Consider the following 17,016-nt stretch of genomic DNA (forward strand, 5'->3'; position numbering starts at 1 on the left):
CACCCTAGGGGGGCGTGGCCCCACCCTTGGGCGCGCCGCCCTATGGGGTGGGCCCCTCGGGCGCCTCCCGACTCTGCCCCTTCGCCTATAAATTCTCTCCGTCACGAAAACCCTATCACCGAGAGCCACGATACGAGAAAAGTTCCAGAGACGTCGCCGCCGCCAATCCCATCTCGGGGGATTCAGGAGATCGCCTCCGGCACCCTGCCGGAGAGGGAATCATCACCGGAGGACTCTACATCATCATGCCCGCCTCCGGATTGATGCGTGAGTAGTTCATCCTTGGACTATGGGTTCATAGCAGTAGCTAGATGGTTGTCTTCTCCTCTTGTGCTATCATGTTTAGATCTTGTGAGCTGCCTATCATGATCAATATCGTCTATTTGTAATGCTACATGTTGTGTTTGTTGGGATCCGATGAATATTGAATACTATGTCAAGTTGATTATTTATCTATCATATATGTGTTGTTTATGATCTTGCATGCTCTCCGTTGCTAGTAGAGGCTCTGGCCAAGTTGATACTTGTAACTCCAAGAGGGAGTATTTATGCTCGATAGTGGGTTCATGCCTCCATTGAATGCAGGACGGTGACGAGAAAGTTCTAAGGTTATGGATGTCTTTGTTGCCACTAGGGATAAAAAATCGATGCTTTGTCTAAGGATATTTGTGTTGATTACATTACGCACAATACTTAATGCAATTGTCCGTTGTTTGCAACTTAATACTGAAAGGAGTGCGGATGCTAACACTGAAGGTGGACTTTTAGGCATAGATACATGCTTGGATAGCGGTCTATGTTCTTTGTCGTAATGCCCTAAGTAAATCTCATAGTAGTCATCATGATATATGTATGTGCATCTCTATTTGTGAATTGCCCAAGCTGTAATTTGTTCACCCAACATGCTATTTATCTTATTGGAGAGACACCACTAGTGAGCTGTGGACCCCGGTCCATTCTTTTACACCTGAAATACAATCTACCGCAATCTGTTCTCTGTTGTTTTCTACAAGCAAACATCATTCTCCACACCATACGTTTAATCCTTTGTTTACAGCAAGCCGGTGAGATTGACAACCTCACTGTTAAGTTGTGGCAAAGTATTTTGATTGTGTTGTGCAGGTTCCACGTTGGTGCCGGAATCCCTGATGTTGCGTCGCACTACACTCCTCCACCAACAACCTTCACGTGGCCTTCATCTCCTACTGGTCGATAACCTTGGTTTCTTACTGAGGGAAAACTTGCTGTTGTATGCATCATACCTTCCTCTTGGGGTTCCCAACGGACGTGTGCTTTACCGTCACAAGCACACATGCACATCAAGATGCATCTAACATGTGGATCAATTGGCATGCATGGACTTCGTACTCCTAATCATCCTTATCCTGGTCCTGCACAACTTGTACATACAAATCACTTTAAGATCATTCACTATTATCTTTTTTTTTTACTAAGAAAGATCATACTCAATTTAATTTGCTGAGTGTATGATTGTATGCGTGGGATCCCATTAATTAACTGATTCCTACGCGAACAATGGATATTCTTCAAGCGCCCCAGATGGTGTTCCCTATATCATGCACTTGAACTCACCGAAGTCGACGCCGTCGCTGTCACGGTCGACGTTGCAGATCATCTTGCACATGGTGGCATGGTTGCTGCCCTGGGAGAGTCCCAACTTCTTGAGCATCTCTTGCAGCTCAGTGGCCAAAATGAACCTAACGCCATATGTCCATGTTGAACACCTTGAATGTCTCCCTCATCTCCTCTTCACCCCATCGCCAACGGCCGCCTTGCCTTCCTCGGTCATGTCATCCAGCGCATCGTCAAGGGCGTGGTGGAGGAATGCGGAGTCCTCGAACCGGAGACCTACCATTCCCTCGTGGACGTACACACCCATGGTGGTGGTCAGTCCAGTGTGGCCCGCGATGAGACCGAGCGAGTTTAGCGCCTGCGCCAGCTTGTCCATGGTGATCCCTCCGTCGATGTTGTTGTCAAACAAATCAAACACACGCTGGAGACGGAATGTGGTCATGCCGCAGTTGCAGAGTTGGAACGATGACGTAGCGGCACCAGCACCATCATCGCCACCGCATGTGGGGAGCGACAGGTTTACAGCCGCCGCGACGCTTGATGTCTACTTCCCCCTCCTTTTCTTGTAGACAGTGTTGGGCCTCCAAGAGCAGAGGTTTGTAGAACAGCAGCAAGTTTTCCCTTAAGTGGATCACCCAAGGTTTATCGAACTCAGGGAGGAAGAGGTCAAAGATATCCCTCTCATGCAACCCTGCAACCACAAAGCAAGAAGTCTCTTGTGTCCCCAACACACCTAATAGGTGCACTAGTTCGGCGAAGAGATAGTGAAATACAGGTGGTATAAATAAGTATGAGCAGTAGTAACGCAGTGAAATAGCAAACAAACAGTAGTAACGCAGCAGTAGTAAACAAGTAGCGATAGCAGTATTTAAGAACAAGGCCTAGGGATTACACTTTCACTAGTGGATACTCTCAACATTGATCACATAACAGAATAGATAAATGCATACTCTACACTTTTGTTGGATGATGAACACATTGCGTAGGATTACACGAACCCTCAATGCTGGAGTTAACAAGCTCCACAATTACTGTTCATATTTTAGTAACCTTGTAGTGTAAGATAGATCAACAGACTAGACCAAGTACTAACATAGCATGCACACTATCACCTTCATGCATATGTAGGAGGAATAGATCACATCAATACCATCATAGCAATAATTAACTTCATAATCTACAAGAGATCATGATCATAGCATAAACCAAGTACTAACACGGTGCACACACTTGTCACCTTTACACACGTGCGGGAGGAATAAAACTACTTTAATAACATTGCTAGAGTAGCACATAGATAAATTGTGATACAAACTCATATGAATCTCAATCATGTAAAGCAGCTCATGAGATTATTGTATTGAGGTACATGGGAGAGATGAACCACATAGCTACCGGTACGGCCCCGAGCCTCGATGGAGAACTACTCCCTCCTCATGGGAGCAGCGGCGGTGATGAAGATGGCGGTGGAGATGGCAGCGGTGTCGATGGAGAAGCCTTCCGGGGGCACTTCCCCGCTCCGGCGGCGTGCCGGAACGGAGACTCCTGTCCCCGGATCTTGGCGTCGCGATGGCGGCGGCTGCGGAAGGTTTACGTGGTTTTCGCCGAACGTATCGGGGTTTTCGATCCGGGGGCTTTATATAGGCGAAGAGGCGGCGCCGGAGGGTCGAAGGGGTGCCCACACCATAGGGTGGCGCGGGCCCCCCGGCCGCGCCGGCCTAGGGTTTGGTGGGCCTGTGCCCCCTCTCCGGCGGCTCTCGGGTGTTCCGGATGCTTCCGGGCAAAATAGGAACACTGGGCATTGATTTCGTCCGATTCCGAGAATATTTCGTTACTAGGATTTACGAAACCAAAAACAGCGAGAAAACGAGAGCTGGCACTTCGGCATCTTGTTAATAGGTTAGTTCCGAGAAAATGCACGAATATGACATAAAGTGTGCATAAAACATGTAGATAACATCAATAATGTGGCATGGAACATAAGAAATTATCGATACGTCGGAGACGTATCGGCATCCCCAAGCTTAGTTACGCTCGTCCCGAGCGAGGTAAAACGATAACACGAGATAATTTCCGGAGTGACATGCCATCATAACCTTGATCATACTATTTGTAAAGCATATGTAGTGAATGCAGCGATCAAAACAATGTATATGACATGAGTAAACAAGCTGAATCATAAAGCAAAGACTTTTCATGAATAGTACTTCAAGACAAGCATCAATAAGTCTTGCATAAGAGTTAACTCATAAAGCAATAATTCAAAGTAGAGGCATTGAAGCAACACAAAGGAAGATGAAGTTTCAGCGGTTGCTTTCAACTTATAACATGTATATCTCATGGATAGTTGTCAATGCAAAGCAATATAACAAATGCAATATGCAAGTATGTAAGAATCAATGCACAGTTCACACAAGTCGTTTGCTTCTTGAGGTGGAGAGAAATAGGTGAACTGACTCAACAATGAAAGTAAAAGAATGGTCCTCCATAGAGGAAAAGCATCGATTGCTATATTTGTGCTAGAGCTTGGATTTTGAAAACATGAAACAATTTTGTCAACGGTAGTAATAAAGCATATGTATCATGTAAATTATATCTTACAAGTTGCAAGCCTCATGCATAGTATACTAATAGTGCCCGCACCTTGTCCTAATTAGCTTGGACTACCGGATCATCACAATGCACATGTTTTAACCAAGTGTCACAAAGGGGTACCTCTATGCCGCTTGTACAAAGGTCTAAGGAGAAAGCTCGCATTGGATTTCTCGCTATTGATTATTCTTCAACTTAGACATCCATACCGGGACAACATAGACAACAGATAATGGACTCCTCTTTTATGCATAAGCATGTAACAACAATTAATAATTTTCTCATATGAGATTGAGGATATATGTCCAAAACTGAAACTTCCACCATGGATCATGGCTTTAGTTAGCGGCCCAATGTTCTTCTCTAACAATATGCATGCTTAACCATAGGGTGGTAGATCACTCTTACTTCAGACAAGACGAACATGCATAGCAACTCACATGAAATTCAACAATGAATAGTTGATGGCGTCCCCAGTAAACATAGTTATCGCACAACAAGCAACTTAATAAGAGATAAAGTGCATAATTACATATTCAATACCACAATAGTTTTTAAGCTATTTGTCCCATGAGCTATATATTGCAAAGGTGAATGATGGAATTTTAAAGGTAGCACTCAAGCAATTTACTTTGGAATGGTGGAAAATACCATGTAGTAGGTAGGTATGGTGGACACAAATGGCATAGTGGTTGGCTCAAGTATTTTGGATGCATGAGAAGTATTCCCTCTCGATACAAGGCTTAGGCTAGCAAGGTTTATTTGAAACAAACACAAGGATGAACTGGTGCAGCAAAACTCACATAAAAGACATATTGAAAACATTATAAGACTCTACACCGTCTTCCTTGTTGTTCAAACTCAATACTAGAAATTATCTAGACCTTAGAGAGACCAATTATGCAAACCAAATTTTAGCAAGCTCTATGTATTTCTTCATTAATGGGTGCAAAGTATATGATGCAAGAGCTTAAACATGAGCACAACAATTGCCAAGTATCACATTACCCAAGACATTATAGCAAATTACTACATGTATCATTTTCCAATTCCAACCATATAACAATTTAACGAAGAAGAAACTTCGCCATGAATACTAAAAGCTAAGAACACATGTGTTCATATGCAACAGACGGAGCGTGTCTCTCTCCCACACAAGCATGATGTAAGCCAATTTATTCAAACACAAACAAAAATAAAAGCACACAGACGCTCCAAGTAAAGCACATAAGATGTGACCGAATAAAAATATAGTTTCAAGAGAAGGAACCTGATAATTTGTCGATGAAGAAGGGGATGCCTTGGGCATCCCCAAGCTTAGACGCTTGAGTCTTCTTGATATATGCAGGGGTGAACCACCGGGGCATCCCCAAGCTTAGAGCTTTCACTCTTCTTGATCATAGTATATCATCCTCCTCTCTTGACCCTTGAAAACTTCCTTCACACCAAACTTCTCATAAACTTCATTAGAGGGGTTAGTACATAATCAAAAACTCACATGTTCAGAGGTGACACAATCATTCTTAACACTTCTGGACATTGCCCAAAGCTACTGGAGTTTAATGGAACAAAGAAATCCATCCCACATAGCAAAAGAAGCAATGCGAAATAAAAGGCAGAATCTGTCAAAACAGAACAGTACGTAAAGACGAATTTATAATAAATACTTCCGTTGCTCAGATCAGAAAACTCAAAACTAACGAAAGTTGCGTACATATCTGAGGAACACGCACGTAAATTGGCATATTTTTCTGATTTTTCTACAGAGAGAAAATCCCAGATTCGTGACAGATAGAAATCTGTTTCTGCGCAGAAATCCAAATCTAGTGTCAACCTTCGATTAGAGGCTTCACTTGGCACAACAAAACACAAAACTAAGATAAGGAGAGGTTGCTACAGTAGTAAACAACTTCCAAGACACAAAATAAAAATAAAGTACTGTAGCAAAACAACACATGGGTTATCTCCCAAGAAGTTCTTTCTTTATAGCCATTAAGATGGGCTCAGCAGTTTTAATGATGCACTCGCAAGAAATAGTATTTGAAGCAAAAGAGAGCATCAAGAGGCAAATTCAAAACACATTTAAGTCTAACATGCTTCCTATGCATAGGAATCTCATAAATAAACAAGTTCATGAAGAGCAAAGTAACAAGCATAGGAAGATAAAACAAGTGTAGCTTGAAAAATTTCAGCACATAGAGAGGCATTTTAGTAACATGAAAATTTCTACAACCATATTTTCCTCTCTCATAATAATATCCAGTAGCATCATGAGGAAACTCAATAATATAACTATCACATAAAGCATTCTTATCATGAGTCTCATGCATAAAATTATTACTCTCCACATAAGCATAGTCAATTTTATTAGTAATAGTGGGAGCAAATTCAACAAAGTAGCTATCATTATTATTCTCATCAAGTGTAGGAGGCATAGTATAATCACCATAAAATGTACTCTCCCTAGTAGGTGGCACCAAAAGACCACTATCATTATAATCATCATAAATAGGAGGCAAAATATCATCAAAGAAAATTTTCTCCTCAATGCTTGGGGGACTAAAAAGATCATGAAAACCAGCTTCCCCAAGCTTAGAACTTTCTATATTATCATCAACAATGGTGTTCAAAGCGTTCATACTAATATTACTACCAGCATGCAAATAAGATTCCATAGGCTTTTTAATTTTCGCATCAAACAATCCATGTTTTAAATCAGGAAATAGAATAAGAAGATCATTCTTGTCCATTATGCCAAACTAGTGTAAACAAGAAACAAAAAGTTGCAATTGCAGGATCTAAAGGAAATAGCTTTGAGTACTTACAACGGCGGAAAATAGCTTAGTAGCCGAGGTCCGGAGTGTGAGTACCTTTTACCTTTCCTCCCCGGCAACGGCGCCAGAAAATAGCTTGATGTCTACTTCCCCCTCCTTTTCTTGTAGACAGTGTTGGGCCTCCAAGAGCAGAGGTTTGTAGAACAGCAGCAAGTTTTCCCTTAAGTGGATCACCCAAGGTTTATCGAACTCAGGGAGGAAGAGGTCAAAGATATTCCTCTCATGCAACCACTGCAACCACAAAGCAAGAAGTCTCTTGTGTCCCCAACACACCTAATAGGTGCACTAGTTCGGCGAAGAGATAGTGAAATACGGGTGGTATAAATAAGTATGAGCGTAGTAACGCATGATGAAATAGCAAACAAGCGGTAGTAACGCAGCAGTAGTAAACAAGTAGCGATAGCGATATTTAAGAACAAGGCCTAGGGATTACACTTTCACTAGTGGATACTCTCAACATTGATCACATAACGAGAATAGATAAATGCATACTCTACACTTTTGTTGGATGATGAACACATTGCGTAGGATTACACGAACCCTCAATGCCGGAGTTAACAAGCTCCACAATTACTTGTTCATATTTTAGTAACCTTGTAGTGTAAGATAGATCAACAGACTAGACCAAGTACTAACATAGCATGCACACTGTCACCTTCATGCATATGTAGGAGGAATAGATCACATCAATACCATCATAGCAATAATTAACTTCATAATCTACAAGAGATCATGATCATAGCATAAACCAAGTACTAACACGGTGCACACACTCTGTCACCTTTACACACGTGCGGGAGGAATAAAACTACTTTAATAACATTGCTAGAGTAGCACATAGATAAATTGTGATACAAACTCATATGAATCTCAATCATGTAAAGCAGCTCATGAGATTATTGTATTGAGGTACATGGGAGAGATGAACCACATAGCTACCGGTACAGCCCCGAGCCTCGATGGAGAACTACTCCCTCCTCATGGGAGCAGCAGCGGTGATGAAGATGGCGGTGGAGATGGCAGCGGTGTCGATGGAGAAGCCTTCGGGGGCACTTCCCCGCTCCGACGGCGCGTGCGGAACGGAGACTCCTGTCCCCCGGATCTTGGCGTCGCGATGGCGGCGGCTCGCGGAAGGTTTACGTGGTTTTCGCCGAACGTATCGGGGTTTTCGATCCGGGGGCTTTATATAGGCGAAGAGGCGGCGCCGAGAGGGTCGAAGGGGTGCCCACACCATAGGGTGGCGCGGGCCCCCCGGCCGCGCCGGCCTAGGGTTTGGTGGGCCTGTGCCCCCTCTCCGGCGGCTCTCGGGTGTTCCGGATGCTTCCGGGCAAAATAGGGACCCGGGCGTTGATTTCGTCCGATTCCGAGAATATTTCGTTACTAGGATTTACGAAACCAAAAACAGCGAGAAAACGAGAGCGGCACTTCGGCATCTTGTTAATAGGTTAGTTCCAGAAAATGCACGAATATGACATAAAGTGTGCATAAAACATGTAGATAACATCAATAATGTGGCATGGAACATAAGAAATTATCGATACGTCGGAGACGTATCAACGCTCTGCTCCGTGTGTCCGTATGCACGGTACCTCTTTAAATGAGGTGATATATCTGCTGCCAAATACATTTTTTTGAATGAGGTGATATTTGTTAGGCAAAATAAGGAAATACTTGGCTTTGATTGACGTGATACTTTTTGATGAAAAGAAGAATGTAAGTATATTAATTTATTTGCTGATGATAGCCTTCTAAATTTAGGAAAGATTGATTGGAAATATATCAGTAGCTTTCCTTTTACTCAGGATTTCCCACGTTCAAATATAGGCAAGATATCCGACGGTGGGCGTGAATCAAATGTTAAGTGGAGATGTTGAATGACCATGATTTCTTCAATGTTTGATGTCAAAGTGCACATCATCCCCAACTCCAATATAATAGTAAAGATTAATTTATTTGCTGATGATAGCCTTCCAAATTTAGGAAAAATTGATTGGAAATATACTAGTAGCTTTCCTTTTACTCAGGATTTCCCACGTTCAAATATAGGTAAGATAACCGACGGTGGGCGTGAATCAAATGTTAAGTGGAGATGTTGAACGGTCATGATTTCTTCAATGTTTGATGTCAAAGTGCACACCATCCCCAACTCCAATATAATACGTAAAGATAGCTTTCCTTTTACTCAGGATTTCCCACGTTCAAATATAGGCAAGATATCCGACAGTGGGCATGAATCAAATGTTAAGTGGAGATGTTGAATGGCCATGATTTCTTCAATGTTTGATGTCAAAGTGCACACCATCCCCAACTCCAATATAATAGTAAAGATAGTTTTCCTTTTACTCAGGATTTCCCACGTTCAAATATAGGCAAGATATCCGACGGTGGGCGTGAATCAAATGTTAAGTGAAGATGTTGAACGGCCATGATTTCTTCAATGTTTGATGTCAAAGTGCACACCATGCCCAACTCCAATATAATAGTAAAGATCTCTTAAAAAAATTGTGTTACCTTTTGTAGAACATATGTGCAACCCAATTTTGAATCAACAATTACGTATTTTTATGTTGATCAAGTTGGCACTATCAAATGTATTTTTTCATTTATTCAACTACATATACATTCTAAATTGCTTGCTTAAGTATCCGCAGCAACACGCGGGGTTTTCACTAGTTGATTGTACAATCGCTGAATGTGTTTCGGCTCTTGTTAATGAGTAGTTGGTCGAGCACATGAGTGGATTGGAAGACCCCTCGAGGCAATGCTTGCTTCTTATGCTGGAGTCACTACCCCCTAAGGAGTTCGTAACAACGGTAGTGGCAATGCAAGCAATCTGGTACCCAAGGAGCATGATATTTTTATGATGAATTCCAGTTCTCACCGTCAACACACCTATTTGTTGAGAGTTTCTTAAAGGATCTCTTTGTTTCTTCTACCAGGATTTCGAATGATAGAATTAGAGCTAAACATGTAGGTCCATCCAAAATGGATACCACAACGATAGGGGTTCATGAAGATCAACGTTATGCGGTCGTTTCCAACACAAAATTTGGTGGTTATATAGGCGCTCTTTTAGGAGGACATATGGTGTGTTCCGCAATGCATCGACATTGGCGATCAAGGGCATCTCCGACCCTGGAGGTCATAGCATGCATGGAGGTAGGGCTGGAATTCGAGCCGAGCCGAGCCAGCTTGGCTCGACTCGCTAAAGCTCGGTCAACAATCGAGTTAGCTCGACTCGGCTCAGTTAACAATTGAGTATAGATTTGAAACTCGGCTCGACTCGCAAAGCTTGCGAGTTACTCACGAGTAGCTCGTTTAAAACTATCAAATAAAACATGTAAAATGTACAATACATTTTTCCCAAATATTTGGGCATGAATGATGAACAACAAGCATTAGGATTATGGTACCAGAACAATATAAACCACAACCATCAATATATCATTAGAATAAGATTGCCAAGTTGAGAAACCACAAATATGGTTGGCCATTTTGGTGGGCTTGGGCCAATTTCATTTTTACCAAGCTAAACGAGCTACTCGCGAGTTCGATGAACTTGACTCGTTTAGCTTGAACTTGTTTAACGACAAAATATGAAACTTGGCTTGGGTCGTTATACACCGAGTTTGAGTCGAGCCGAGTTGAGTCACGAGTTACTCATTTAGCTCGCGAGTTTCGAGTTTTAATTCCAGACCTACATGGAGGCAATGGCACTAGCAGCTGATTTATACCTTCATCATGTCGTTGTGGTTTCAGACTATCTCCAAGTGGTTGACAATCTGCAAGGTGAATATGGTGGAAGTTATAGTATGATCACTGATGAAATAAAGCATGGATGTGTTTGTGCTATTGCTAATGAGGAATTGGTCGGACACATGAGCAGATCGGAAGACCCTTCGGCTACACAAGGATGAGGATTTTTTATGATGAATTTCATTTTCCACTTTTGACATACATGTCTGCTGAGAGTTTCTTAAGGGTTCTCTCTGTTTCTTCTACCAAGATTACGAAGGATAGGAGTGGAAGTTTCTTAAGGCTCCATAACTTGATGACGGTCATCACTTGATGTTATCGTCTTATGAGCTATATGAGATCTTGCTTTTGATGCATGCCCAAGGAAAAAAAACATAACCCATATAGAAAACACAAAGGCACATATATAATGGCTTAGTTCATGAAGCATAACTGACAAAGCTTACCATACCGCAAGATCATATCATAATATCTCGGTCATAAATATCTTGGTCATAACTTGTATCTCCTTAAGCTCTATCATAATATCTCGGTCATAAATATCTTGATCATCCATTGATTAACAAATAAGGTAGAACATGGCTAAATTGAGTTCCACACAAAAAACTTTTCAAATCGACGATCTTGATGACAAAACATAAGGTAAACCTTTATATAAAGGGCATCAACACTTGAATCCAACACATGGATTTCAAGCATTACCTATGTATAGTATTCATTCATATAAACTTTTAAAAAATATTAGTGCATAGAACTTATCATTAATTAGCAAAAGCACACATACAGACAATGTACACTTACACCTGGTCCTTCATATAGAATCACATAAGTACTACATAGAAGGTGACGATTGAGAATATTAAATAAAAAAGGTCACAAATATTTGAGAATATTGAATATTAGTGAAAGGAGAAAATAATATCGTGGAAAAAAGGCCAGTGACGGGGACAGGTGTCATGCACTCGTTTAAGCTCGGCACACTGAAACTGACCGGGGCAGGTGTCTTGCACCCACTACAGCACACAATTAATTAAATCTTAATCGATTAATTTAGGCACCGACTTTGGCTGGCTGACAGGTGGGGCCATCCCATCACGACAAAGCCACCCACCCACTCGTGAACCCGACCAACCTTCCAAAAGCGTACGAGGAGATTTGATTAAGATTAAACCAGCCCGATTCGGAAATGAATTGATTTTGTTTTGTTTGTGTATCCCAGCTTTGCATTCTTCCAATCCAATCGTCGGCGTTAGATTAGGCGCGCGCCGCGCTCGCATTCCATCCCCAATCCGACACCTTCTTCACCATTCTAGAACCCTCCAGAATCTTCTCCACCTCCGCCTAGCTACAGACCAAGAGGCGGCGGCGGCGGCGGCGGCATGAAGTACCCACCTCGCCGCGCCGCCACCTGCGGCTGCGGGTACCTGGCCGCCTTCCTCACCCTCCTCCTCGTCGCCTCCCTCCAGATTCAGTACCACCACCTAAAGGTCCCATCTTTTTCAGCTTCCCTGGTTATCTTTGATGCGAGTCTGTCGGTGTGTGTCTGAGCCTGAGTTGCGGACTGACTGACTGACACTGGTTGCCGTTCAGGTGGATCTCGGGAGGTCCGACTTCGACGCCGCCACGGCCACGCAGCGGCGCCGGGAAGGGGGTCGCCGGGGCGGAGGATCGGCGGGCAGGTGGAGCCGCAAGACCGGCGCCGAGGGCCTGCCAAGGGGGATCGTCGAGACCAGCTCCGACATGTACCTCCGCCCGCTCTGGGACTCCGCCGGCGCCGCGACCAAAACCAGCGCCAAGGTGCGGTGAGAGATTACCTAACCCCACTGACTTCCACACCTTTGCTCCTGCGGTTACCGTGATTCATTCATCAGTTAATCCCACACGCACACGGTGGTGCCACTTAATGTCTGAATTTCCGTTACTCTTAAGGTTATTACCATCGTTCAGTAGCTTCGTTCAGTTACCTGAAAGCGTGCCGAAACAAAGAGCGTGAGTGTTTGTCATGTGTTGACAACATATTTTCAGTTATTAGCGTATCAAAACTGGTTAACTGGGACCAATCCATTCGCGGTATCACTGTACAGCTGCCTCTAAAGGTTTGTTAGTCTTTCTACTGTTATTGTGATTAGCTGATTCATTCAGCTCAGACCATGCTAAAATGAAAGCCAGACCCCTGTTGGTTGTTAACTTTCATCCCAGATGTACCAGCCAGCATCCTGACATCTTAATTTATGAACTGCTTAGGTTACGTTGTCCCGGCAAAAAGTTTCTTCTAGGTGACCGATTCATTAGGCCACTCTGTTGCTAATGTACACCACTCCTTTGTACCTGCAGAGTAAGAACGATAGGTACAAGGCTCTGCTGGCGATGGCAGTGGGCATTGAGCAGATGCAGAATGTGGACACCATGGCCCGTAAGGTCCGTGTTCATCCCAAATTCTTCCATTCGACATGAAACTATATTTTCTTAGTGAAGGAAGGTTTATCTGTTCTGTTCTGTTCTGATACGTGTTCACCGTTCACTTTGTTCAGTTCCTCAATGAGAGCTACACGGTCATGCTGTTCCACTACGATGGGAACGTGGATGGCTGGCGTGGTCTTGAGTGGAGCGATAAGGCCATACACGTACTTGCTCCCAACCAGACAAAATGGTAAACCGCAGATAGCTTGCCGTCTGTTTTGCCGAATTAGGTATCACCGCTTTGTGGATATGAGCGTTGTCCCTGCTGCAGGTGGTTTGCCAAGCGTTTTCTGCATCCTAGTGTCGTGGCTATCTATGACTTCATCTTTCTATGGGATGAAGACCTTGGAGTGGAGAAATTCGATCCGCGGAGGTATGGGACTTCATCATGCCGACAATGATCTTTTTGGTTTCAAATGTTGACTAGGACGTCATCGTAGCAAAGTTTAGTGACATAAGCTACATACTTGTAAAATTACCTGTTTGTTGACAAAACCACACTCCCCGACTATTCTAGGTATTTTTTTGTGAAGTTCGGATGTACTTCACGGTTTAAGTATTTTATGTGATCGAAACTCATCTTCCATGTTAACCATATCAGAACATGTTTAATTAGAATACTGTGGGCCTCCTATCCTTATGGCCTGAGTAATGATGAAACAACGATTTGACAACGGTTGTGAAATACTGTTTATTCTGGACATTTTGGGGGTATGGATTTATCTTGAAACTCCTAAATGAATGCTTTTTATTGACAATGTACTTGGAGTGGAGAGCTATCGGCTTGTTTTGGTTATCGTTGCTTCTGAGGGTATGTCTTGCTGTGTTGCATTTTCTGTTCAAAGATGCCTTTTCATTTTCCATGTTTCTCTTCCTAGGTATCTTGATATAATGGTTTCTGAAGGCTTAGAAATCACACAGCCTGCTTTGGACCCTGATCTATCAACAGATATCCACCATCGGATCACAATCCGCAACAAGATGACAAAAGTGCATAGGTGCTCGTGTCTTTCTAATTCTTACATCCCGAGATATGACTTACTTCCATATTCAACTCTTTCCTGTGCACTCGATAACCTATTTACTGTTTCTGTAGGAGAGTATACGACAATCGTCCAAGCATGAACTGTTCTGATGACAGTAAAGGACCTCCATGCACAGGGTAAAAATTGTGCTTATCGTGTTCCAGTAAACTGCCTCGGTTGATTTATGGTACCGTAACTTATATTCTTTGATAGGTGGGTTGAAGGTATGGCACCAGTTTTTTCTCGTGCAGCCTGGAAATGTGTATGGCATCTAATACAGGTACAGATTCTAACTAACCTGCTCGATAATACATCGTATGATCATATTTAAGTGTGACTGGAAGGTTGTAAATCTTAATAGCACATCCAACTTTTAATGTCCTGATCTCGCAGAATGACCTGATTCATGGATGGGGCTTGGACATGAAGCTCGGCTATTGTGCTCAGGTACTTAAGATAGTACAAATTCACGTCGGTTTGCTCTATGAAACTTCAAAATTTATTTCAGCTCTTTTTTTTTTTTTTGCATTTCAAGGACACGGTGTTACATGCCTACATATGTTATTTTCCAACATGCCAAAGTAACTTAGAAGCAGGGATGTTATATGCAAACCACTGTGCTTGTTTCCTCTTATTAGCTGCTATTTATCCCAACATAATGATAAGATTGATGGATTAGTGATTTCAAGATGGCTTTTAGTCTTCTACTACCTCTGTTCCAATATAAGTGTCTTACTTTTGTCTAGATAGAGATGTATGTAGAAGCATTTTAGTTATAGATACATCCGTATCTAGAAAAAGTTGAGACACTTGTTTTAGCACAGAGGGAGTAGCTGATAGTACCAATAGCTTAGCTTTGTTCCTCTATTTTTAATTATTATGTTGTTTTTCTTCAACTTTACATTACAGCTAGCATCTCTGTCAATAAAGATGACTGTTGTAAGCATAGGTTTGTTGAATAATAAAAGCAACCAAAACACTTATACATCTAGTGACATGTGATTTCAGGGTGACCGAGCTGAGAAGGTTGGTGTGATTGACAGTGAGTATGTTGTCCATCAAGGGATACCATCATTAGGTGGACCATCACATAGCAGCAAGGTCTGTTTATCGTCATATTCTTTTGAAAAAATGATGTGGCTATGTTGGATATGTGTTTGTTGACATTCTGATATGAACTGAAATTATAGAGAGAATGAACATCTTTTGTTGTCCGATTTCTTCTCTAAAATTACAAAATTGAATCAATAAGTGGTAATGAAGGAGCATCAGTTGATATCTAGCTAATGATCATTTGCATGCCAAAGAAGCAAGAATACTTTACTTTCATTTGTTACGCCTTCCCAAAGTTGGTTCCTTTTTCCTGTTAAATAGAAGTTGGTGCCCATTTTAGCCTTGCTTGCTCTAAGCCTACTATTATCACCTGATCAACAATGAAAATCCATTCGATTACTCTATTGCTGACTTTTCTCTTTCTTGATATAGATACCTCGAAGATCTTTGGATTTACGGACACAAGTGAGTAACATATGTTCTCTTCTTGCTAAATCAATGTGCTTCATTTTATATTTTCTAATGCCAATTGCGTCCCTCTTTTATTTCAATAGATTAGAAGGAAATCGTCAGCTGAGCTGGAAAAGTTCAAAGAACGGTGGGATAAAGCTGTAAGGGAAGATGACGAGTGGCTGGATCCTTTCGAAGCTTGAATACTTTGGATTAAAGATCTGACATGAGATAAAGGCCCAAAGACTCAAGATCGGACTTGAGACCATGTTACAGCAGAACATGTTGGGCCTCATAGCAAAACAATTAGTTATAGCCTTATAGGCATTTTGCTGACTTACACACACCGGTCTGCCCTCAAGAGCTATAAGAACAAGTGGGGCACGGATTAGTACACGGAGAAACGGAGCAAGAACCTATACTATTACTAAGCAAGGGCTGGCACACAATCTTGTAATTTAATTTCAGTTCTCCATTAGCTGAAGTTGTATAGTGACACAACGCATATGTATGTGCAGTTCTATTAATCGTAAGTATTACAGAAAAAAACCAGTTTGTCACATACTTTTCTTCCATATGATTTAACCTCAAAACAAGCATCTCATAATTTAGATGCAAGGTTGAACAATGTTTGGCAGTGCAATGTGAAATGTAGGGTGGCGCGCTAAATCCTCGAGGTTCAAATTAATTCTTGTGTTAGTTGACCAAGATAATTTTAAATCAGAAGTTAGTAATTGATCACTTTTTTAAACAAAGATTCTTGCTATCCTAAGGTTAGTACGACCACTTCTCTTTTTGGGGTGTTGCTGTACTTTCTGATGTAATTGTGCTCCATTTGAACTAATAAACTGTCAAAAGACCATTTCCCTGGTTCTGAATTTACACATCATGTGGAGAAAAATTGGTTCCTGAGGTGATGGCATGAAGGCCAGTTTCCATGCATCTCGTGGTAGTTTGGAATTTTGGATGCTGCATCAGATGATCCTGCATGAAGACCAGGTAATGAAATGCTGGGATTAGAACAAGTCCTATTCTATTGGTATGTTTGTGCTAATTTAATTCCAGAGATACTCTTTTGGTTGGAGGAATAACAAAATCATATGAGCTATAGTAATAATTGTAGTAAAAAAAAGTCAAATCACATGAAAAATTATACTCAAAATGTTATTATGCCACCAAAGACCTGTTCTCGTAGGAATTCTGAAATGAGCTCCCAGTGGATTTTAAAACTCCTGCTTCCTATGTTTTGACAC

The 17,016-nt window shown here is 42.0% G+C and overlaps 1 protein-coding gene and 1 pseudogene across 1 annotated transcript; one reads left to right on the forward strand and one right to left on the reverse strand.

Annotated features, from left to right (window-relative positions):
- Positions 1-1,547: 1,547 nt before the first annotated feature.
- On the reverse strand, positions 1,548-10,762 carry LOC124646704 (annotated as a pseudogene).
- Positions 10,763-12,152: 1,390 nt separating this feature from the next.
- Positions 12,153-16,133, forward strand: LOC124708071. Its single transcript, XM_047239757.1, has 12 exons — positions 12,153-12,262; positions 12,366-12,572; positions 13,110-13,193; positions 13,307-13,425; positions 13,507-13,608; positions 14,114-14,233; positions 14,332-14,397; positions 14,474-14,540; positions 14,654-14,707; positions 15,269-15,361; positions 15,746-15,778; positions 15,868-16,133. The coding sequence occupies exons 1-12, from the start codon at positions 12,155-12,157 to the stop codon at positions 15,964-15,966; spliced, it is 1,152 nt and encodes a 383-aa protein (XP_047095713.1). The 5' UTR covers positions 12,153-12,154; the 3' UTR covers positions 15,967-16,133.
- The last annotated feature ends 883 nt before the right edge of the window (positions 16,134-17,016 follow it).

The sequence above is a fragment of the Lolium rigidum genome, chromosome 4, assembly GCF_022539505.1.
Source record: "Lolium rigidum isolate FL_2022 chromosome 4, APGP_CSIRO_Lrig_0.1, whole genome shotgun sequence".
NCBI lineage: Eukaryota > Viridiplantae > Streptophyta > Magnoliopsida > Poales > Poaceae > Lolium > Lolium rigidum.

Excerpts from the sequence above, each read along its gene's own strand:
- LOC124708071 (XM_047239757.1), top strand. The coding sequence starts at position 12,155 with ATGAAGTACCCACCTCGCCGCGCCGCCACCTGCGGCTGCGGGTACCTG. Across the intron at positions 12,263-12,365 it reads TTCAGTACCACCACCTAAAG|GTGGATCTCGGGAGGTCCGA; the intron begins GTCCCATCTTTT and ends GTTGCCGTTCAG. Across the intron at positions 14,234-14,331 it reads AAGATGACAAAAGTGCATAG|GAGAGTATACGACAATCGTC; the intron begins GTGCTCGTGTCT and ends CTGTTTCTGTAG.